This window comes from Elephantulus edwardii, unplaced genomic scaffold (genome assembly GCF_000299155.1).
Source record: "Elephantulus edwardii isolate Elephantulus edwardi_28Jun2011 unplaced genomic scaffold, EleEdw1.0 scaffold00093, whole genome shotgun sequence".
Classification (NCBI taxonomy): Eukaryota; Metazoa; Chordata; class Mammalia; order Macroscelidea; family Macroscelididae; genus Elephantulus; species Elephantulus edwardii.
In genome coordinates this window covers 4607110-4627320 of record NW_006399843.1, presented here as the reverse complement: position 1 = coordinate 4627320, position 20211 = coordinate 4607110, and the positions used below count along the sequence as shown (strand labels likewise).

At 45.2% G+C, this 20211-nt stretch overlaps 1 protein-coding gene across 3 annotated transcripts in view; it reads right to left on the bottom strand.

The window, feature by feature from the left end:
* Window positions 1-20211, bottom strand: part of NCAM1 (neural cell adhesion molecule 1) — a 431096-nt gene that overhangs the window by 20849 nt on the left and 390036 nt on the right. For 2 of the 3 annotated variants that reach the window (XM_006890786.1, XM_006890784.1), the window contains 2 exons: window positions 19896-20027; window positions 14017-14019 (listed from right to left, as the gene is read on the bottom strand). In XM_006890786.1, the coding sequence (XP_006890848.1) occupies window positions 14017-14019; window positions 19896-20027 (135 nt within the window). The remainder of the gene's footprint in view (window positions 1-14016; window positions 14020-19895; window positions 20028-20211) is intronic. The other variant, XM_006890785.1, reaches the window with a different exon arrangement.

The window sequence follows — 20211 nt, the reverse complement described above, 5'->3', positions numbered from 1 at the left end:
AGATGACCTCCATTGGTTTCTAATGTTGTAAATCACATGGGAGAGGAGAATGTCCATCTTTCTCCCAAGAAGCTGCTGGTGGATTTGCACCACCACAGAGATGAGTCATGCAATTCTTTATAGACTACACCACCAGGACTTCTCAATCATTGTTGCTGTTGTTATGTGTGCCGTCGAGTCGCTTGCGACTCATAGCGACCCTATGTACAACAGCCCTAAACTCTGCTCTGTCCTGTGCCAATCGCACTGTCTCTGACACTCCCATCCCGATTACCCCAGTCACTGAATCAATCCACCTCATAGAGGGTTTTCCCCTCCTGCGCTGTCCCTCCACCTTCCCAGGCATGATGTCCTTCTCCAAGGACCGGTCTCTCCTTACAACATGTCCAAAGTATATTAAGCAATAAGCCTCAGAAGTGTTGAGGATGATTCAGAGTAGGGCAGAGGATGTGTGTAGACTCACCAATGCTGGGCAAATGGGAGCGGGAGGCACAGTGCAGCTCTAAACATTCCATCCTCTGAATGTCCAGGGTTAGCACTGTGCGTTTCCGTCTCAGGAAAGCCCTTTGCCCCAAGCAGCTAGAGAGGCTGGTCACCCTGGAATGACTGAGAATGAATCACAACACTGCCTCTGTGATGAATGGTCGCAGCTCTGAGGAGGTAATTTCACCAAGTGGTGTCAGCAGCCCTTCTCCACACCTGCCTAGGTGAGGGCCAGCCCTTCTCCCAGGATCTCCTCAGAGAGTATAGACAGATTAGTCCACAGGGGCTGTTCTGGCTGCACCTTCTATAGTATTTATTCTTAAAACTTCAGTTCCTAAGGCTGAATCTACACAGCAGAACACTCTTTTTGAACTCTCCTTTTTATGGGATATCGATTTAGAAGAGGTGTTTTCGCTGATGCTTGTGAAGAACTCTTCTTTAAAACAGCATGCTGAGGATGCTACAGCAGAGCAGAGCTGTCTGCTACCTTGGTCACTCTCTCTTAGTGTTGGAATTTGTGAAATACCGGACTCGATGCTCTATACTGATAGCTCTCTGACATGACGGTGGCCACTGAACTTAGGAGGGGCTAGCAATTATACCTTTGCTACTTCTTGTGATACCTGGAGAAGATAGACCACAAATACTGCATGTGGCATTTGCATATTTTTAGAGAGAGGGACTCCAAGAACAACAATCCTCTCTCTAGGGCCCTGAGGCCTAGTGGCAAGAAGCTGCACTGCAATCCCAAAGGCACCCAGTTCGAGGCCACCAGTTGCTCTGTGGGAGAAGGATGGGCAGTCTCCTCCTGTGGGATTAACTGCCTCTGAAAACTCGGCAGAGGATCAGCTATGGATTGGTTCTGACTCTATGGTACATAACAACAACAAGGTCCAAAACCTATTTTATTTGAATCCATGGTCAACACTGATGGAAGTATCTGTCAAGAAAGCAGATGACATATTTCATTGAGTAAATATGCAGCAAAGGACTTCTTTAAAGTGTTAGGAGCAAAGATGTCACTCTAAAGACTAAGGTGCACCTGGCTCAAGTGCATATACATGTGGTTGTTGGACAATGAGTAAGGAAGAGCAGATCAGAATTGATGTCTTTGAATCATGGTATTCGCAAAAAAAAAATTGACTATACCAACACTGAATGAAATTCTAGATTGCCAAAAGAACAAACAAATCTAGCTGGAATGCTTTCTGAAAGTATGCAGGGTGAGATTTCATTTCATGTACTTATCAGGGCTTCTATCAATGTCCTGAGGGAAGGGCATTATGCTTCCTAGTGAAGGACAGAGTCAAAGAAGGCCTCAAGGAAAAGGACTGAAGCTGTGGTTGTAACAATGAGCACAGACAGAGCGGCAATTCTGAGCCTGGTGCAGAAGGTGGCAGGGTTCTGTTTAGATGTTCTGAATTGATGGCATACAATAGTAACAGCCTAGAATTTTCAGAGAAACTTAGTTTTTTAAGAAGTTGTCTTTAAAAGTATTATCTTCAAAGAGAGACCCCAAAGCTCCTCCAAGATAATAAGAACAGATTTCTCCAAGGAGCCAATGTCGAAATCAACAATTCTGATGAAGGCACCCTCTTATCTTTGGTTTTGTTTCCGAAAAATAGAACTGGAATCACAGAAAAATATAAAAAGTCAATGAAACAATACTACTGCTAGAGAAAGGCACTGTGGTGGCATAGGACATGTGTTCCACTGCTAACAGGTTAGTGGTTCAATTCTTCAGTCACTCTGAGAGATGAAATACAGGAATTCTGCTTCCATTAAGATTTACAGCCTGGGAAACCTGCTGGAGGGTTACTGTGAGCCTTGGCTGGGTTACAGTTCTTGTTAGGTGCTGTCAAGTCAAATATGATGCATAGCGACCCAGTGACCAGCTGACGTGAACTCTGGCCTAGCCTGTGCCATCTTCATTGTCTCTGACAAACTAAAGCCCATTGCTGCAGTCACTGTGTCAATCCATCTCACTGGGAGTTTGCTGTTTCTTTGTTGACCCTTCATCTTTTCAAGGATGATGTCTTTTTCCAAGGAATAGCCTCTCCTAGTAATATGTCCAAAGTCAGAACATCATTTTATATATATATATATATAGTTGTTGTTGTTATGTGCCGTTGAGTTGCCTGCGACTCATAGCGACCCTATGAACAACAGCCCTAAACTCCGCTCTGTCCTGTGCCAATCGCACTGTCTCTGACACTCCCATCCCAATTACCCCAGTCACTGAATCAATCCACCTCATAGAGGGCCTTCCTCTCCTGCGCCGTCCCTCCACCCTCCCAAGCATGATGTCCCTCTCCAAGAACCGGTCTCTCCTCACTACATGTCCGAAGTAAGTTAGACGGAGCCTCAGAATCCTTGCCTCCAAGGAGCCACCCGGTTTAACCCTCTCCAGGACAAATCTATTTGTTTTCCTAGCAGTCCATGGTATTCTCAATACTCTTCTCCAGCACCACAGCTCAAAGGCATCAGTTCTCCTTCTATCCTCCTTGGTCATTGTCCAGCTCTCTGATGCATAACAGGTGATTGCGAAGACCATGGCCTGTATCAGATGCACCTTAGTCTCCAGAGAGACTGCTGTTAGGGACCTCTCCAAAATATATATATATATATATACTGTCACTTCATCTATGCACCTATGTTCCTATGGTATTTACCTATTGTTTCATTGAATTTTGTATCACATAATATTCAGGTATAATTTAAATGTTTTAAGTGTAGTTTATTTAGAAAATGCTTATTTGTACTAAATACCAAGCAATCTATTACTAATGTTGTGTGCCGTCAAGTCAGAACTGACCCGGAGCTGACCCTGCAGCAGGTTTTCAGAGGCACTCAGTCGCATGGGAGGAGACTGCTCATCCTTCTCCCGCAGAGCAGCTGGTGGATTCGTACTGTGTGCCTTTGGGATTGCAGTGCAGTTTTTTGCCACTATGAACATTTCAAAGTGAATAAGATACTTTGCTTGCTAAAAGAAACATGATTATGATGAATTCTTTCAAAAAATGGTGGAGACTTGGCCAGAAATATAATCCCCTTTGATGATTGTTTCTAAAGGAAGATTATATTCAACTAACAGCATACCACCTTTGTGGATTTTGACAGATACTTTGGTCACCTTCCTGGAGAGGGAATTTGCTGGAAGTATGATAAGATACAGGGAGAGTAACTTACTCCTCTTAAATGTTTATTGTTAGCTATTTTTAAAGAGCAGGGCTAAAGAAACTATTTCCTAAGTTTACTGAGAAAAGAAGATCCCAGCCATGCCTGTTGAGGAAAGAAGGGAGGGAGAAGTTGACGTGGGAGAGCTGGGCCTTGGTGTCCAGAAAGCTTATTGTCTTATTGAACATATTAGCAGAGGAAATTATTTAGAGGGTCCTAACATGTACTGTTCTGAGATGGCATTGCTGATTGAAATCATTATGGGTAATTTTAGCAAAACCAATATTGTAATTATTTATAAATGTTGGTTTGCAATTCAGTAGCAATTGGCAGGTTACTCCAAGAAAACCACTGGGGTTAATTACATTCTCTGAATTCAGCCACTGAGTCAAACATCCCCCCTCCAAAAAAAAAAAGATTACAGAAAGGCTAAATCAGCAGTACCTTGAAAGTAAGCTTCATCTGTATCACACTGCTGGGAAGTTGTAGTATAGTAGGACAGGTCTGGGATGTAATTCTAGACATTTTGGGTACTTTTAGCAGAATACAAATCATATACACACGAGTAGGCGGGAAGATGGGCTGGCTACAAGGCCACATAAATTCAGAATACATTATAGGCAGGCCCTATGGAATCCCGCAGTAAACCAGAATTGAAATGTGTTTTTCTAGTCATGGAGATTTTAGGTTCCTCACTTGTAACTACTGGACTACTATACCCTCAATCTAAAGGAGCCTCACATCTTTCCTGTTTGTCAAAAGAAGCCCTGGATAAGAGAAAGAGGTATCTGAATCTCACAGCACAGATGACAGCAAGTCCACGGTATTCTGACAGGGTTTGTGAATTCTAGAAGGAGATACTTTTCTACCTCTCACTTGCAAAAGCCCAAGCACTAAGAGTTACATCTCCCGAGTAAAATGCTGAGGAGACAGGGCCATCCTGAGGAAGACTGGTCCATTTCTCTGTTCATCCACTTCACTTTTTCTCCCCTGGGAGACATCCTAGAGTTTTGGGGTCTGGGTATAAACTAATGATGAAGATATTGAAATATGCGTTCACATTTCCTATCTAATAGCATTGTCATGGCACACAAAATGCTGTTCGCTTTATGTATCCAAAATCTGTCATCTTTTGTTGCCCATTTCTTATAAGCAACCTGAAACCGGCATGTAACTTTTTGTGGTCGATTTAAGAAGCCCAAACGGTATGACTTAGCTGTTCAAGTATGATGTCTATTACTTTTTCCCCAACTCAAGAACATTCACCGTTATATCAAGAGGTCAGAAATTTGGCCCTTAGGGAATCAAGATTTAACTGTCTTTGGCCCACTGATTCTCTCCCCTGAGACAGAGCTCTGAGCCTCAGATGTCAGACAAACAATAAGCAGACACAAACCACCCAATCTCCTGTGATGGGTGTTGCATACATTCTTGGCCCTTCATAGTGCTAGATGCTGCTGTGGGGACCCTGCCTTGGTGTTTGAGAAAGGCTGAGTGGCTTGTTGGCAATTAAAAAGAACAGCCTGTACAAGGCAAAGACGAACTTCCACGTATCTAAGTATTGCTCTCTCAAATCATATCTTTAGAGAAACTCTCTTTTTTTCTTGAGTCCCCTACTTTGGGGTAGCAAGGATTTCCTTGTGGTACAGCCAGCTGACTCCTTGTCATGCCAGTCCTTAGCTGCAAAGAATGCTGGGACTGAGACCTAGTGACAATGACAGAACATCCTGATCCCCTAGTGTTTACTAAGAAAGCTTAGCTTTCTGTCGCCAAGGTCATGAAGCATCTAGCCTACTAGTTCTCTCAGCACCTGTTTCCCTTAGAAATTATAAACATGAACGTGTGTGTGTGTGTGTGCACGCTGGGGGATGCAAATGGCAGAGTAGAGCACAAATTAAACAGCAATAAATGAACTCTGACAGAGCGAACCACAAAAACACCAAATCCCTTCTCCCTGGTGTCGTGAAAACACCAACAGATTAATTGGTCAATTATCCTTATTTCATCATCCTAAAAAAAGAAAATATGACCACGAAGGTATGGCTTGTGGTTATGGGGCTGATTCAAGCTGAGGAAGTTATGACAGACAGAACTACCATTGCCAACAATTACCTCAGCCCTGCCTCTGAGGCCATGGGTGAGGGCGGGTCTGTGCACAGGTTGGCCACTATTTCATGGACACTGGATTCGTTAGTGAGACGTACGAGGCTCCTGGGATGTCTCAGCCCTCATATTGCTAACCCCAGGGAAGCTGGAAGCTTCCACAGCCAGCAGGGCCCCAGGTTGGTGCAAACTGGATTCACGCTGTCATGCCTCACTGCACTTCCCTTACTCCCTTCACGCTAACGCTCTAACCTGTCGACCACCCATGCCCAATCCTTGGAAATAAAGACAATTAGAGCATTGGCCCTGCCGAAAAGTCTATGCTGACTTGCCAGAGCCCGTTGCAATCCACACAGCTGTAAAAAAATAAAAGGAGGAAGTGGAAAGGGCAGTTAGTGATGTTTTCAATCTAAGGAGGAAGAGTGGGTGTTAAGGAGTTTAGTTCATCAGAATCAGCATTTCCTAGTCAGTGTGAGTAGCTAAAGAAAAAAGATCATTATGAATGGGTGGGGAGAGTCCATGCTCAGACATGCAGCACGTGTACAGAAGGGTGGGGGTCTGCATTACACACATGCTGATGGGCGGGAGACGGGGGAGTCTCATTTACACAGAGTCCTCAGAAGCTGATGGACAAAAAGCCATGGTTTTATGGTTCTGTAGTTATATGATGCCAGGTTGTTGCTGTTCTTAGGTGACATCAAGTCAAGTATGACCCACAGTGACCCTATGAACAACAAATCTGAACCCTGGCTTATCCCGTGTCATCCTCATTATTTGGAACAGTCTTGAGACCACAGCAGCAGTTACTGTGTCAATCCACCTGGTTGAAGGTCTTCCTCTTTTTTGCTGACCTTTCCAAGCATAATGTCCTTCTCCAAGGAATAGCCTTTCTAGCAACATGCCCAAAGTATATGAGATGAAGCTCTGTCATCCTTGCCCCCAAGGAGCACTCTGGCTGTACTCTAAGGCATATCTGTTCTTTTGGCCGTCCTTGGGATATTCAGCACTCTTCTGTAACACCACAATTCAAAGCCATCAATGTTCTGCCATCCTTATTCCTTGTACAGCTCTCAGACTGAAAAGACCACAGCCTGAATCACGTGCACCTTAGTCCTCAAACTAACATCATTGCTCAGCAGTAATTTGGAGAGTCCTTGACTGCTGACAATGCCAGAGGATGAGAAATAATCTTATGCACTGCATGTCTCTGTAGCTCACCTCACCAAGTCCACTCCTGCCATCTGGCTTACCTAGCATGGACTTCTACGACATCTATAGCTTTGTAGACTCAGAAACCAAGCAATTGTGGGTGTGAAGCTGAATGGCCAGGTTCAGTGAACACTGATAAATTGAGCCCAAGATGAGTGGACCATCCAGCACATGTTAAAATTAGGCCACACTGCCGCTGAGGGAAGGCAGTATAGGGAATACTGGACTTCATCAATTTTTGGATTCTAAGAAACTGCCCTATAATCTTGAAGACAAGTGGTTCAAATCGAACAGCTGCTCCATGGGGGAAGGATGAGCAAACTCTCCTCCCATGTTATTAGCAGCCTTTGAAAAGCCTGCTGGAGGGTCAGCTACAGGTCAGTTTTGACTCGATGGTACTCAACAACAACCCACTTCTCGCAGGAGAGAGAGACACCCAGGTCACTTAAAAACTTGCTAATTCAGTACCAACAACAATCAACTTTGGTTTAGGGTAATTCTAGGAACACAGCTCAAGCCCTTCTAGCCTTGCTGTAAATGTTTAGAAGCGATCCATCTCTACAGTTATGAACTAGTTTCAACCTTGTTAAGGGTACGCTTGCTTGGTCAGAATTATGACAATGTCTAGAAATGACCAAGCTTGTTTTCACAAAATAAAATTAGTGAGGTTCTGTCCAGCATCATCTGTCCCATGTGGACTCGGCCTTTTCCGACAACTTCACCTAGCAGAGCTCACCCCCAAGTTTTCGAGAAGATTGGCCCTCCTTGTTCTTTACCTGGCATTGACAACATCTCAGATTCCCAATTCCCTATGCTCTTGGACTCACAGATGAAAATAACTCTTTAAAGGTGGGTCAAATTTATTACAGCAAACTGTATCTGATGGTCTTCTGCTTTGGGGTGATTCTCCCTTTATTACAAAAAAAAATTTAAATATCAAGTACTTTCTGTTTTGGAAAATGAGGACAGCTCAGACTCCAGGCCTTTGTCTGAGAGTCTGGTTGTAAATGGGACTGAATCAGGGCAAGGCCTCCACCTGCACAAAGCTGAAGTCTTCAGCAATGGTGGAGGTGGAGTGTGAGGGAGCAAGAACACACGTGAACACGCATGGAGAGAGCAAACAGAAGACAGGACAGCAACAGAGAACATGCGAGACAAGCTGTGGGTGGTTTTGTTTGCGTGGATGTCGCCCAATCAGTTCTCAGAGGGCTGAGGTCACATGGGGGACCCCCACATGCATGGGCACACCGGGCAGTTACTGAGGTTAGTTTTGCTTTGTGATCAACGCAGCCCGTACGTGTCTCCAGTTACTATTTGATGTAAAAAAGGACTTCAGTTAGAAGAGAACAGGGTTCCGGAGGCAGGTTCTGAATAGGTGTTGGATTTTATTGGGGGAAGAAGCTAGGAGCAAAGAGAAGCAGCTGCCTTCTCTTTATGGCAAGTGAGAAATGTTTAAATAAGGTTGTGACAGTCACAATATTAACTAATTATTTTGTCACTGCTATGTGCCTAATTAGGCTATAATTTTGTTCCTTTGGCTGTGAGGGTCAATCACATGCTTCTTGATTGCACAGAGATCTCCAGTCATACTAATTGCTATGTGACATTTGCTGGGGGGGGGGCTGTGAGGAGGATTCTCTCACCCCTTCCTCCTGCCTGGGGGAGGGCCACTCTTGAAAAGTGGCACTTCAGCAAACTTGCTCTAGTTCCCAAGTCTTTTCTTTCAGCAAAGTTCTCTATGTCTACAGTCATTTAGGGAGCACGCTTAACAGGCTTTTAAGAAATACAACTTCTGTAACTTAAATTTGGCTCTGTAGCTTTTCAGTTTGGTTGTAAACACATTATCACATTAATGGGACTCAATGTAGGGCTACTGTGGCTTTTGGGATTGCTGGATAAAGTTATGTCATGATGCTGTAGAAGTAATTTACAAAAACTGTTCTCTGGGAAATATTACTTATGACCTATTCGGCAAAAATCTGAGTTTACAAACTGCTTTGCCCAATGTGGTGTCACTGTTAGATGGAAGTGCATGGGACCAAATTTTTGGAAGCAAAGTATTGAACCAATGGCTTTCCTGCGGTGCAGTTGGCATGATAGATCCTAGCGGTGAGGTGAAGAGGAAAGAAAATCCCTCAAGTGGCTTCCCTGAGAAAATGAGAGGGTCCAAGACACCAGGCTGGATCCCGGATTTATTCCACTAATCATAACAAAGAGTTTTACCTTCTGTTCACCAGCGTGGACGACATCATCAGCACCATGCAAGCCACATGACAAAGTCACATGATACGCACGCACATGATTGGTTGAAAGGAAAGTGGAGGAAGTCACATGGAAAATACAAAAAAATTAAAAACTGATGTAAACAATGGGCAGGGAGAAAAATCAACAACAAAATCACAGACTAAATAAAAGGAGAAATCAAATTGAATTAGCAGTATATATAGGGAACATTGGGAAGACAGTAAAACTGCCTGGAAATAGAAGAATAATAAATCATAAAGAGCATTTGGTTAAGAACACCAATAAGCGTTAGCTACAGCTGCAACATGGCATATTAATACCACACCAAGGGGCAGGCACACTTTGGTTTTTGACAGGGGGAGGCGTTTCTGCCAGCACCCAGATGTCCAGGTCCATCCAGGAGACTCTTAGAGGAAGAGAGAAAAGCATGTTAATGAACAGTCACAGATTCCAGCGTTGGCTCAGCATCCCTGGAAGTAAGGATGATGGAACAGAACATGGGGCATCATGGAAAAGTCTCAGGACTTTTAAGGCGTGGATGGTCGTCTCTGTAAGAATAACAGATGACATTAAATGAGAAAAAACAAATGGCATTTTATGTTTCCTTTCCTTAAGTGCAGTGAGGAGAGGGCAAAGGGCAGACAGAGGCTCAGAGGATATGACGTAAAGGGGTGGCCCTAAGGAGCCTGATCTTTCTTCTCTATTTCCTCCGTACATGCCCAAGGACAACTCTGATGAGACTCCCCAGAGCCAAGGACATAGGTAGAAGAGGCCCTTCCAATATGGGAACAGCTATGCTTCTGGTGACTGAGGCACTGGCTGTGTCCACACATAACAGCAGAATCTGAATCCCTGGGCCAGTGAGCTAGAGTCTGATGTTAAATGCATAATTGGGCCTGTGGATAGAATGATAGAATCTTTAGACTTGTGGATATACTGATAAGGCATGGATTTAAGATTTACAAATAAAAAACAGTTGTCCTTGCTTGGCTCTAACCCAGACATTGCTCTTGGGAACAACATTGCAATGTGCTCCTGAATGGGGCCGACTTGTTAATGAGCACTGCTTAACCACCTTAATGTTCATTGGCCAGGAGATGTTTTGACTATTACCAATTGAGGCTAAGAGTGCAGAAGGGCAGAAACCAGAGGTAAAGAGGCTTTTCTGCTTAAAGGCCACCACTATTTAAAAATCAAGAGAAAGACTTCAACCAAGTACCATGTAAGCAGTTACCACGTTGCCTGGGCACTGTGGCTGACAGACCTGTTCACTTGACTGTGTGACTTTACACAGGTCCTGGCACATTTCCACCAAGACTTCCCTGAAAAGATTATATAAAACATAATTGAGCACTTTACTTTGCATGAGGACACTTTTATTCCTTTATCATCATAAATTGGCAACAACAACAACAACAACAAAACAACAAACCTGAAACAAAACAGTCTACCTCCTCCCACAAGCAAAATGAAGAGATAATATTACTTTCAATCGTATTTATGCTCAGAGTTGCTCTGTGATCAGTTTCAATGTGCCAGTTTGCCTGACCACTGAGGACTGTGTGTATGCTAAATTCAGAACGGGGTCCACTTGAGACAATCTTTCCTCTTAATCAAATAGTCCTGGTTATGAGGTAGTTAAAACCCTTGGCTGCTAACCAAAAGGTTGGCAGTTTAAATCCACCTTCTCCATGGGAGAAGGACATGCTAGTCTACGTCCATAAATATTACAGCCTTGGAAATCTGAGGAGGTAGTTCTACTCCAACCTCTAGGGACACTGTGAGTTGAAAAGGACTCGTCAGAGGAGGTTTTTTAGTTTTTCTTTACCCCAGTGTCCACCGGGACCTACCTTTTGGACGATGAATCCAATGACTCTAAATAAACAAATAAATGTAAAAGACTTCTCTTTTCATTCCTTTGGATGCCTTAATGAGGCATTTTATCTGGGAAGAAATGCCTAGTTTTTAAAAGGTGAAGACATTTCAAGAGGAGAAATATCTAATTCCTTGTAAAGGAAAACTCTGGATCTGAGTTAGCATTTCACTCCCAAAAGACACACAGCACTCAATGAAGCCACCTTAACCATGAAATCAGTTCTGCAAACATCCCCGCGGCTCCTACCGTGTTTGGTACCCAAGCCACACCCATTGCTTGTTACAAGAAGAAAGGGCTCTGTTAGTTGCATTCTTTTTCCAGATGCAAAAAGCCCATCCCATCCTCGGAACTGAACCCACGCGAGCACACATACTCGTGGCCACTCGCTCTGCTGACAAACTGAAACCTCAAAAGCATTGGGAATTAAAATGCAATGCAGCACACGCCCCGAGCAAACACCAAGAAAGCAGACTGGGAGCTAAACTCTGCAGCAGAAAAAGGAACCATTTCATGCAACACACAGAATTAGGAAACCCTTTTCTTCTTTGTTCAATTATGAATCAGAAACCTTGGCCCAGGGAGTGAGAGCTGTCCCTTGCATACCTGCTCAGTGCCTTCTAGCTCTGGCTCCTGCCTGCTGCCTAAATAGGATGCAGGACACTTTTTTTGTGTGCATCTAGAAAAATTCTGTAACATCCCCACCATCTACATAACTTTGCTGATAGTACACACACACACACACACACACACACACAGTCATGCTGACTTATCAAGCTTGTCTGTTAGCACACGAGCTTACTTCACAAAAGCATCATAAACACTAGTTTTGGAGCATGTTAAGGTTGAAACTAAGTGCAATGTTTCCTGTAAAAGACAGTCTGTGCATGGGACTGATTGCATCTGCACTTTCACTGGACTCTCAGGCAGCTCCCAACGAGCAACCCTGGGCGTGGCTGCTTCTGTCTATGGTTTTTTCTAACGCTGAGACAGAAGTTCGAGAGGACACCATAGTGCCATTCCTTTCCTCAGTGGCTCCATGGATGGACCATCTTGAGCACACAGCCAGGAAACCGGGCTCCCTCCAACCTTGATCATCCTCCTTCCTACCCCAACCAGCCATCATACTACCTAGTCCTTCCCTGGTTCTCACACTCAGCAATTTCTCTCTATTACCCTGCATGCATGTGCATAGAGTTTAGAGAGGAAGAACAGCCAAAGCCAGCTGGGCTAATGCTGTTCCTGTTCCTCCCCAGCATCTCCCTAATCCTTTTCTATTTTTAGCAGGAGAGTAAATTTGGAAAGGCCTCCTCATGCAGGATCTTCTGCAAATAATCACTCCCGGTTCCTTTGGTGATGCCTGGTTTGCTCTCTCGGCCAAAAAGACAGCATGCTTAGGAAATCACACCAGGCTAGGAGCCTTCATGCATTTACAACTGTTGCTTCTAAGGAGAGGGAGAACTGGGGCATCTCTGACCCAGAAGCCCGCTCTGCGATGGCCAGCAGTCGGAATTCTGGCCCTTAGTTGTGTACTCACTAGACACTCCTGTGGTTGTCAGGGCAGGAAGAGGCCAGGTTGCTATGGAAACATGAAGGACAGAAAGGGCACAGGGAGGTGAAGGAGAATGGAGAGAAATTAAATTCATTCCGTATATGTATATGTTTTCTAAGGCATCATTATAAGGAAAAAGAAATGGCAGAGATATTAATTCTGTCTTTTCTTACTTGATTTAATCATTATTCTAATAAATAATTTAAGGAGAAGAGAGATTTTGCTGACAAATTACTCTTACACAGCATGAAATAATATAACCCTCATTTCTTGTTACTATTAATTAGAGCCACTATATGCTGGATATTATCTTGGGGGGGGATTTAGATTTAATCTTTAATTTTTACAAACAGCAAGGTGGGTGGGCTTTATCCTTCATTCTAGGTGAGAAATTTGGACTCAGGGAGGTTGAGTGATGAATACAAGGTCATGGAGAGCGACAAGTAGAAGTGTCAGGACTGGGATTTGAACCCAGATCTACCTGGTTCCAAAGCCTCAAGTTCTTCCCTTATGATGCACAATTTTACAAGGTGGCAGCATCGTAGCCGTGTTTCTGAGGTAAACAGATGGCAACAGAGGGCTTTTGAGGTTGGAGCCTGAGTCATTTGAGGCTGAGCCAAATGGCAGGGCCTTCTGGAAGAGTAAGGATGAACACAGGCAGACTGGCGGCACCTCATCTGGTGACTGCTGTTTGGAGCTCCAAGAGGTGGTGGCATTTCAGGCTGCACCTTACGCAGCTGCTCTCTCACCTCACTTCCTGCTCCATAAAGTCGTGTTCAAAATCCTTAACAGGAGAGTCCTGTAGCTCTTGGTCCTGAGGACTCAGAAAAGCAAAAGGACAGGGCAGCAATAAAAAGAAAGAAAAAAAAGGTGAGAAAAGATGAGGCTCAGCCAGAATAGGTGAAGCCCACCTTGATAAACCTACTCTTTGCTGAATCCTCAAGGCACCTTTTCTCTTTGTTTCTTGTCTTTTGGGGGAGGGATGAGACTAATCAAGTTCAACTTTGGAGAAGAGAAAAAGAAAACTCCCCTGAAGGGTTAAATAATTTGTCCTTCACACCTACTGCCAGGGACTTCATCAAGCAAACACTATTTTCATACTGATTCATGGGCAATGCGTACATTTATGGAGAAAGCAAAAGCCACAGGTTTCATGATCTAATTTCCATGTCTGAGCCCAACTGTGCCAATTAAATGGGTAAAAACCCAATACTGCAAAATATTTTTATGGCCCTGTAGAAGCGATATTTTTCTTGGCAGATTCCTTTGGCTTTTCCAAACATCTGCTTTGGTCCAACCCAAAGGGCAGGCTGGGCCGTGCCTGCACCAGGGCCTCAGCCTGCAGGTTTTCACACGGAGCAATGCTTTTCCAGACCTTCTGCTCCTGGGAGTGCTTGCCTCCTGTGAATGTGAGAGGCCCTGAGCTTATTTCTCTTCTCATTTGCCTCCCTAAAGCCTGGCACTGCTTTCTGCCGACAGAGTTTAATCATCACCTGGCGGAGGAGATAGCATTAGGCAGACTGCACTGTGGCTGGTAGGAAGCAACCTGCAGAGAGATGGATGGGGAAAATGATACTCACTATCAGGAGGAGACAACGCAACAGGGGTAGGAGAGCTAGCAGGAGCTGCTGAAGAGAGAAAGGAAGGTAAAATGAAAACAGAGGGATAAAAAAAGAAAGAGACTACTGAGGCACACAGGTACTGAGTGAGGAAACGGAAGAGCCAACCTCAGGCTATCAGTATGAGGAGCTGAAGCAGGTTAGAGAGGGGAAGGTGAAGAGTGTGCATAGAACAAGTGGCCAGTGAGCAGGGCCCTCGCTTCCTTCTGCCCATAAGCCCTTGCGTCTGCAGAGCCCTGCACCTCAGGTAAGGGGTCTGGCCAGGACCAACTGCAGAGGCTTCAAAGCCTGACTGCAAACAAATAGTCCATTCAGCAGCACCAGAGGCCCCCAAAAGATCAGAGGAGCAGAAGAGGGAGCCTGGCCCTCTGCTTAATGATGAGCAAGCACATGAGAAAAAGACTCTGGCTTCCCACGGTGCCAGTAGCCAGTGAGTCAACGCTGACTCAAGGCCACCCCATGTGTGTCAGAGCACAGCTGTGAAGCCCAGAGTTCGCAATGGCCAGTTTTTCAGAAATAGATCCCAGGCCTCTGCTCTGTGGTGCTTTGGGTGGGTGTGAACCTCCAACCTTTTGGCTAGCAGCTGAGAACATTAGTTGCATCATCCAGTGACTTCTTTCATTATCCATATTCATATTTATTTATATAGCACATTGTGTACAGACCCTCTGTGTCTCATCCTCTACCTTAAATTAGCAGATGAAATGGAAATGAATGTCCCACTTCATGTCTACTTATGAGTGAAGTCCACTGTTGTTACAATCATGGTCTCACTCCAATAAGAGCCCTGTCACACATAACAGGTGGCTCTGGTAGCCTCATTCATAGGGAATTGTGCTTAAAACTCAAGGTGGTGCCTCTCTGGAGGTTCAAATCCACCAGTTGCTCCCAGGAAGAAAGGTGGGCAATCTCCTCCCATGTGATTTACAGCCTCTGAAAATCCACTAGAGGGTTCACACTTGAAGGCAATGAATATTGTAGTAGTGGATTATATATGATTACCTGGCTGGTCTGTGTCTGTGTCTGTCTGTCTGTCTCTGTGTGTGTGTGTGTTTGTGTGTGTAGTGACACTAACAGTGTTCAGTGATATTTTTGCCCTCTCAGAGAAAAGGCACACTGGAGAAACTATATACCTAATCAAGTCTTGTCCACCAATGATCTGCCTGCATGGAGACAAGCAGGGAATTTTACCTAGGGGACATTCACTGCTCAGTGGATCACTGACAAATACTCCTAAATTGCCCTCCTGACAGCCACAAACCAAGGTTCCCTCAGTGAGTCAGGTGGGCATTTGGAGAAGTGGGACTGCACAGCACATCAACATTGCCTTGAAGTTCATGGTTTATAGTTCCTCAGCCTTCCAGATGAGGGCGCTCCTTACACCATGGAGGAGACCTTCAATGCAGACAGAGCAACACAGGCTGCTAAAGTGTCAGGATTTAACAGTCTGGTTAAGACAGGTAAGAGGCTTTCTCTCTCTCTTTTATTCTTTTGGCTTGAACTGTTTGCATAATCGCTTGAATTGTTTGCATAATTATTTGGGCAAAAGGATGGCGCTGTATGCACAGTTATAGATCATAATGCATTTAACTTATACTTGCAATGTGCTATCTAGGGGCAAAATAGGGAAAAAAAAGCCCCACACAAAATCATAACACACCTCTTTTCATAAATGGAGATGCATATGTGATCTCTAGATCCAGGAAAGAAATGTCCATTTTGTTTCATGGCAAAAAACAAAGAGGCAACACTTAGGCAATTCGATTCTAAAGGTTAATGGCTCATTCATGGAGGAAAAGATTTAGTAATAAATTGTAGCGTTGTCTCTACTCTCTCAGCGGCTCTCGCAGGCAAGCGACCCTTGTCCAACAGAGGTCAGAGCCTTATACTTCAGAGTCTCCAGACAGCAACAGCCATGTGGTTTAAACATACATGAAATGGGGTCATTTTCCTTAGAATTTATTCTGAGTCAAAGCTTCCTCATTACCTCCATTACCTTCACCTGCATATATCAACAGCATACAAAAGAATGCCAAAGAACTAAGCCATGCTTCGTGATCTCTAAGCTCTCGGGCAGCTGGAGCCTTTTAGGTACCTGGCACTTGCTCACTGTCTCTTTGGGATAGTCAAATTCATGAACATGGACAAGTCTACAGTGGAGCCAAGAGTGCGACCCCATTACTGGGGTCAGAGAATGTGATTTCATGAAATGATGGGTTACACACCCAAGGTGTCAATTCCAGCGTCAGAAAGTAACAGATTGTCCACTATGCCGACTCCTGATTACTGTTGCATCTTTTTCCCCCCCTTGGAGCAAAAATGCTTCCAGGATGTGACTCTCCTGTCATGGTGGAGGACATGCCTCTGCATACCAGCAGTGACAGGAGAAAAATGCACTAGCAGGGTGGGACTGCCCATGTCCTCACCCAATGCCTCTGGCCATGGGCTCACTCGGGGTAGGAATGTAGCTCACTGAGCGGCTGATTTTATTCACCTAAGTCCACACAACCTGTGTGACTTCCAAGGACTGGAGGTGAGTACTCTGAGAAGGCCCTTCCTAAAGCTTGTCTTCCTAGTGGATTCCTCTCAGCAGTGGTGAAAGGTGGCATCTCCTCCCACCCATGTCCATGTGCAGGCTGGGACTAGGAACAGCAGGATATTCCCTGGGCTGAACCCTCTCTACAGCAATTCTTGGAAGGACAGAGGGTTCAGGGAAAGGCACTATTACTACTATTACTACTAATGTATCTTCAGTGAGGATGTGATGTTCCCACAAGTTCTCATGCTGTGTCACCTCCGACTCTGCCAGAATTCTTGAAAAAAAGGCATCCTCAACTCTACAACTCTTCCATGGAGCTCCTTATCTAAAGAAAATTTGCTTTTAAATTCCTTGAACAGTAATTTTATCACACTATTGAGAAAACTGACTTTTCATACCACTAGCAATGCCAGCCACTGTATTGTTTTCATGATCTACTTAGAATGGACAGCTGACTGTACCCTTTTCAAAGGGCTTCTTTCCAGTCATGCTTAACGATCCATTTTCATACTATGAGAAAAAAATCCCCACAACAAGGGAGTAGAGGTCCTCTTTTTTTTAAATTAAAAAATATTAAGCGTTGGCTTTTAAAACATAGCATCTGCTACAAAACCCCTTACCTTTTATAAGAGCTGGGCTGGGAATGAGTAGAAAAGCAGTATAGTTTTGGAGCCTGAGACCCAGATAGTCTAATTTAGCATTCAAACTTCAGAGGCCTCATCTGGCCTTTGCCTTTTTGCAGCTAGGCCTGGTCAGTTACTGACAAAAACCAGGAGAGGCACAGAGGACAGACTGCCAGCCCTGAGCAGACAGCCCTCACTCCTGCATGACAACCCCATACCCTCTCTGAGGGTTCCTTCCGAAGCCAGTTCTCTCAGGAACCAACTCTGCTGAGACAGTGGATTTAGCACTTGCTCAAAACCTCCCAACGCCTCCACTTAGCTGCTTGGATTTTGCTGCGGCTGCAATATTCCTGAATAAATTTTAAAGAGATAATCTTCCCTGGGTGCCTTTCAGGAACTAGGAGCATTTTTATTAAAGAGTGTGCAGCTTCCTGAATACCTTTTCTTTGGAGTTTCTCTGTATAACACGTTCCTCCACTATTCTCTGCGCTCAGTCTGGGAGGAAAGAGCCAAGCTTCAGTGAAAATGAACTTGGGGTCATCTCTGCAGACAGAGGAGGGAGGACCACAGAGCTGCTCCCTGAAACAGAAGTTGGCTGCTCACCTGTGGCCCCTGTTTCCAGCCCACACCATGGGGGGTTCTTTTGGTGGGAACTTCTCAGTTTTTTTCAAGCCCTGCAATAATGTGACTAGGGCAGCTGCCCAGCCTTTGCCAAACATGGAAATGCAGATAACAAGTAAGTGGGGCAAAAGAAAGGAGCTGGCTGGAAGCGAGGGCTTATCTCCTCCACAGCTGCCTTCAAGATGTCTCTATGACAGGTCAGGCCAGCCCTTCATGACTGCAGGGGCTGCGTGGGGCTCTTAAATGAGTCCGTGAACTGACCACCGTCTACAGACCTGACAGGAAGAAATGGAAGGAGCAATGGGCTCCATTATTTTATCTCCTAAAAAAGCAACCGCGGAAAATCCTTGTAATCTTTTTTCTTTTGAAGGGACTTTTAGTTGAGGCTGTGGTACACTTCTCTGGAACCCTGGTTAATGGGTCTAGAGCTGGCTACTCAGGGCCTGTCTGCAGATTCCCACCATGCTTGGCTTGGCCAATAGCCTCTTTGCAACGAGGATCATTGTCACACACAAAAAGTCATGAATAAAATGCAATTTCAAAAAAGACACAGGAGGTGCATGCTCTAAAAGAGGAAGAGTGTTAGGCTCTCGGAGTCACCTACAGACATTAACAAGAGCAAAACTACACTAAGGTCAGTGTGGTTAGGCCCCGGACAGCATTATCTACTTCAGCCGCTAGGGGGCAGAGAAGGGACCGGAACTAAATTAAGAACTAGGACTAGCGGATGTTAACACTATGGGAACAGGCAATGAGGTAGAAGAGGCACTTACGTGGAGGGCTATCTGCATTTCCCATGGATGGAACACAGACGAAAAGAAAAAGACAAGAGACAGACCCAAGAGAAAAAAATAAGGCGTAAAAGAAATGAACAGACGCTGCAGAGCACTTGGAGCTGGAAACTCAAAATTATCAAATTATTGCAAATCCAGAAAGAAGCAAATCCTGTAGAATGAAGCTGAGGCAGGCTTCTTCCTTCTAGGACGAGGTATGGGTCACTTTACACAGGGCCCTGACTCCAAAGAGAGGGAAGCAAAGGATTCCCCTGGGTGTGTTGTAATTCCAGGAGTTGGAGAGTCCAGGAAACTGTGACCAGCCAATGAGTGATGGCCTTTAGCTGGAGGGACCTTGGTGCCTCCCAGGGATGTGACTACATCCTGGCTGTTTGCAAGGGAAGAGCACAGCACGGCAGGCCACACTGAAGGAAGGAGGGAATGAAGGAGGAGACAGAGGCAGCTCTGAATGGAATCAGGAAGAAGTGACTGCCTTCGGGGCTGTGTGGAAGGGAGACACCCCTGTGCTCCTGGTGTGGTGAAGAGAAGTCAAAGCCACAGCCATGCTGTCTTTCCCACTGTTGTTTCTGCTCCTGCTCACCGATGCTACAGCAGTCTCTGTTTTCCCAGAATTAATAAATCTGCTGTATCAAAAAATCCCACAACTAATTATATGCCTGCTACTGTCCTCACTCACTTTCTTCAAGTCATGGGGTGTCTAGGGCCTTTGTGACTGTGTCGAAAAGTGCATTTCCCAAATCCCTCCACAACACGCTGCTGGTCTCTCCCCATTTCTTTTCATAACATGTCACACTGGCTTTCCTCCATGGCCGTTACTCTAACAGACTGGACCAGCTACAATGACAGTGTCACCAACCCCACAGAGAGACAGAGGACAAAGGGATTTGGCATCAGCGGCCATTGAGAGCCAGAGAGCTAGGATGTGCGGCCGCCACGAGCAGGGGATCTGAAATAAAAAAAGCTGTCCTGTGAGCTGTGAGTTTGAGTCAGCCTAGGACCTCCACCACCCCAGGAGGAGAGGGTGGGCGTGGGGACACGGGGACACCGGCTGTACTTACGGACTGGCTGCGTCTTGAACTCGGAGGCTGCACTGATCTCACCCAGCCCCTTGCCGTTGAGGGCTGCCAACCGCACGGCATATGTGGTCTCCGGCTTCAGACCCATGATGGTGACGATGCCTTCCAGGTTGGCTGTGGTGGGAACATGGGGGAAGGTCACAAAGGGGTGGAAAGCCTAGTGGACAGGCTGGAACATGGAATCGCCTTGCCTTTGTTAAGTTGGAACAAGATTTCAGTTAGGAAGGTGAGCGAGCTGTTTGTCTTCTATCTCTGACCTCCTACTCTCTAGCCCCTCTGTGCCCAGAAGTTGAAGGAC